This window comes from Melampsora larici-populina (genome assembly GCF_000204055.1).
Source record: "Melampsora larici-populina 98AG31 unplaced genomic scaffold MELLAscaffold_335, whole genome shotgun sequence".
Taxonomy (NCBI): Eukaryota; Fungi; Basidiomycota; class Pucciniomycetes; order Pucciniales; family Melampsoraceae; genus Melampsora; species Melampsora laricis-populina.
Genome location: NW_006769072.1, coordinates 4798 through 8618, shown reverse-complemented (window position 1 = coordinate 8618; position 3821 = coordinate 4798). Strand labels below are relative to the sequence as shown.

Below are 3821 nucleotides of genomic sequence, written 5' to 3'. Positions count from 1 at the left end.
TATTTTACTTTTGCTCTTCTCTCCATATTTTATTATATCAGAAGAATACTCTTACTACGATCAATTCTGAAGTGTTACGAAACTTCAAGATCGAAAGAAAAAGAAAGAACCGATCGGGAAGTGACGATTGGATTTTCAAAAGAAAACCGATCGATTATCGCCATCAAAAAAAGTTCAAGATCGACTGTTTTTTTTTTATCTTTTTTGCACACAAAGAAGACCCTTCAATTGACTTCTCCCTATTGAAACAAATCAAGAACTCCACATTACATTTCTTCAAAGATAAATAAACATGACACGTAGAAAATTAAACCCTCCAACTTCTTTGAATTTAACAAAAACAATCAATTTAAATTATGATCAACTTCATTTTCATTTAGATAAATTTCCTTTGCCCATCTTACCTCCTTTGATTTATCTTTATCAACCTTCATATTTAAAATTTAAAGATTCAAAATTACTTATTAAACATTTACCTAACCTTTAAAACAGAATCCTGGTCTGAGTTTTGACTCCCTTGGGTTTTATTGATGGAGGTGAAAAAGATATCTTGAGGTTATCGAGGCTTGGTTGTTTTTATCTTTTAAGTTTAGTTTCTTGACTCGTGTTATTTGAATTTGTTCTTCTTAATCTTAGTCATGATGATTTCTTTGGTATACATAATGTAGAATGTCTTTTTTATTGATATCTTTCTTGTTTACTTGATTCCAGATGTATTCCTTGTGTCTTTCTTCTTTTGAATGTCAATAAATAAAGTCTTTCATCAACTCAGAGTTTCAATTTATCTTCCAAAGCTATCCTACATAAATCAACCTCCAGTCTATGTGTAAATGTAGATGAAGAAGCCTTTTTGCTTGTAAAGGAATTTATTTCCCCCAAAAATCAGTCAACAGCGCAATTTTGTAAGTTGTCCCGCTTCTTTGTTACCACAAAGCAAAGCTTTGTTATCTAGAAGTAGCATTAGAGCTTGCCATTGGTCGATCCTTTCCTAGACTCGTGCAGAGACAGGGTCAGGTAGAATTGCAGCTAGATGATGATTGCACTTGGGCATTTGGGAACCAAGATAGACGAAAGCTGCGTGGCTACACAATCCAAAGGGTCTTGGTGCAGATGCAAGAGCTCTATGGGGCAGCCACCACTCGATAAGCATAGATAAGATCAAATTAAGATATATTCGAGTCAGAGATAAAAACAGTACTATAATAAAGCGGGAAGAGAGGGATGATACGCTGTTCTCAAGAGATAAGTGAAAATCCCCTTTTACAACCGCTAATGATAAGAGATTTTTGATGGGTAGTAGTAAAGAGATATGATGGGGTAGTGGAAGTTAAGAACAAAAGACAAACAAAGCTAAGCAGTCGACAAGAACTACAGGAGAAGTTGAACCAATTGGCGAGTCGTCAATGCGGATCGAAATGTTAAAGCGTATGAAGACTCACAAAGAAAAAATTCGAGGACAAGCAAGTGTCACTTTTAAGAAAAGGAAAATTGACATCGGAAGATCTATAGGAAAATCAAAAGATGAGTTTCAAATCAGAATAATTCGATGAATGTTAGAAGACGTACTTGAAACAAGGATTGATGACAAACAGGGGATTTAACAATGAAAGACAGTCATCGAAAAGATCTACAAGAGAATCAACTGATGATTTTTCACGATCAAATCACAATACAGAGAGGAAGGAAACTTAGTAGGAGAGGCTTGGATGATCGCAGCAGAGACATTTTTATTTGTTTTTTCAGGAAACAGAAAGTAAAACTAGTTCAGAGGACCGGAATCTTGTGAAAGCGATAAAAACTTGGAGTACATAATTGATGTTTGTCTGGGTGGGATGATAACTTGACGAATAAGCGAAGGTCGTCATTGGCAGGAACAGATCAGGCCGTCCGGTGACAGTTGGTGAGAAGATCGGCTCTAGTGAGACGAGGATCGGGTCAGGCTGAAGCTGCAAGTGAATAGTCGACATTTGGAGAGCAATGAGTATAAAGATTGTTATATAACTCAAGACCGCGTAGATAACGACGAGAACCAATCGGATCAATGATGTTTCCTGCCTCTATGATTTTCGTAGCAGTTGAGGGCATCACAAACTCCATGTACACGCTTGCAAGGTACACCAGACTTAGGAGCACAGTTACCCTGGTTCCAACCAAAACAAGGTTGATCCACTTCAGCGAGATGATACGTAGGACGCTTTTTGTAAGTCTTTTTGCTAGACTTTTTGTAAGGTTTTTTACTGGGCTTGCTAGGCTTCTTGATGGGCTTGTTAGGCTTTTTGATGGGCTCACTAGGCTGGAAGGATGAAGAAGTGGAAGCTTGAGGGGTCCCGTGTCTGGAAGATTCCGTTATAGATGGTCTCTCGTCACGATATGAGATAGGGAGTTCGTGCGTGTAAAGGAATTTATTTTCAAAGCCTTTGAGAGCTCGAGCCTTGTAGTCACCCCAGATTAAATTGGGCTGGCTAGCAAACTCGAGACGGCAGGCTTGGTCGTATCGCTCAATGTTAGACAAGGTGACATCAGTCCTTGTTGACTTCGTGAGGCTGATGATGTGATCGAAATAATTACGAATTGAGGTCAGAGCAGGGTGGAAAGCGGCCATGTAGGCAAATTTGATTGTAGCGATGAGGTCTTGAAAAGCGGAGATGCTTCTAATCTCGAGAGGCGTTTGTTGTGGACAGGAGGTAAAAGTCCAGTTTTTCGCGGCATCAGCGTCCTCGAGACGCCGATTTCGTGAGGTACCGTATATTGCTTGTTCAGCATAGAGCTGACGAAGATCAACATAGGAATACGCGAGAAGAGTTCTAACCAGGGACGGAGGGAAATCGACCGGTTTGTTGTGGGATATGATAAAATTGATACAAGATTCCTTGATATGTTTTCGATAAAAAAGGGCAATCTCGTGAACTTAATCAGGATCAGGAAGTGATCACTTAGGCGCATTACGCGTATAGGACGCGACATGTTCAGATGCGCATTTAGATATGTTTCTCTTCTCACTACGTGACACCTTATTGAGTCCGTTAGGTTCATCTATATAGAACAACTCTCTTACTTCATGTTGTTCTCTTCTCTCTATCGAACTCAAAGCTTTCATTGTGTTACAATCTCCTTTACAGATTGTCCTTTCTTTCGATCAACCAGTGTCTTCCCTCAGTAAGACCCTATCTGATCTTAATCCGCTTCAGGTGTTAGTTATTGTTTTAGTTGTTTGTGTTCTCCTTTGATTAATCGAACTCAAAGCTTTCATTGTGTTACAATCTCCTTTACAGATTGTCCTTTCTTTCGATCAACCAGTGTCTTCCCTCAGTAAGACCCTATCTGATCTTAATCCGCTTCAGGTATTGTCCTTTCTTTCGATCAACCAGTGTCTTCCCTCAGTAAGACCCTATCTGATCTTAATCCGCTTCAGGGAAAGAAAACAGACAAAACTACCTAAAGCTCTTTGGTTATGAGCCCAGCGTTCCACGAAGCTCTTAAAAATTTTTTCGATCAAATCTAAAAATTCTTTCAAATGACCGACTCATCAAACTCAGCACGAGTTCATTTCCCTAAACTTGCGAAAACGAACTACGTCGAATGGGCCGGAGATGTCGTCGCCCACTTGATGACGTGTAACTTAGAAGAGTTCATCAACATGGACTCGCCTCCCGTTCCTCCCGTAAAAGTCGATGGGTCTGATCAATCTATCCAACTTGCAGTCTTCGCCACCAAACAAAAGAAGGCAGCAGGTATCTTGTTCGGATGCATTGATCAGGACAACAGAATTTGTATTGTCGCCAAGGATGCAGTCTCGGATCCCATCAAGATTTGGAAAATTT

General features: G+C 39.6%; 1 protein-coding gene across 1 annotated transcript; it reads right to left on the bottom strand.

Moving 5' to 3' along the window:
* Nucleotides 1–2038: 2038 nt before the first annotated feature.
* Nucleotides 2039–2602, bottom strand: MELLADRAFT_70275 (uncharacterized protein; the record flags this gene model as incomplete). Its single annotated transcript, XM_007419655.1, has 1 exon — nucleotides 2039–2602. The coding sequence occupies one exon, from the start codon at nucleotides 2600–2602 to the stop codon at nucleotides 2039–2041; it is 564 nt and encodes a 187-aa protein (XP_007419717.1).
* Between the last annotated feature and the right edge of the window lie 1219 nt (nucleotides 2603–3821).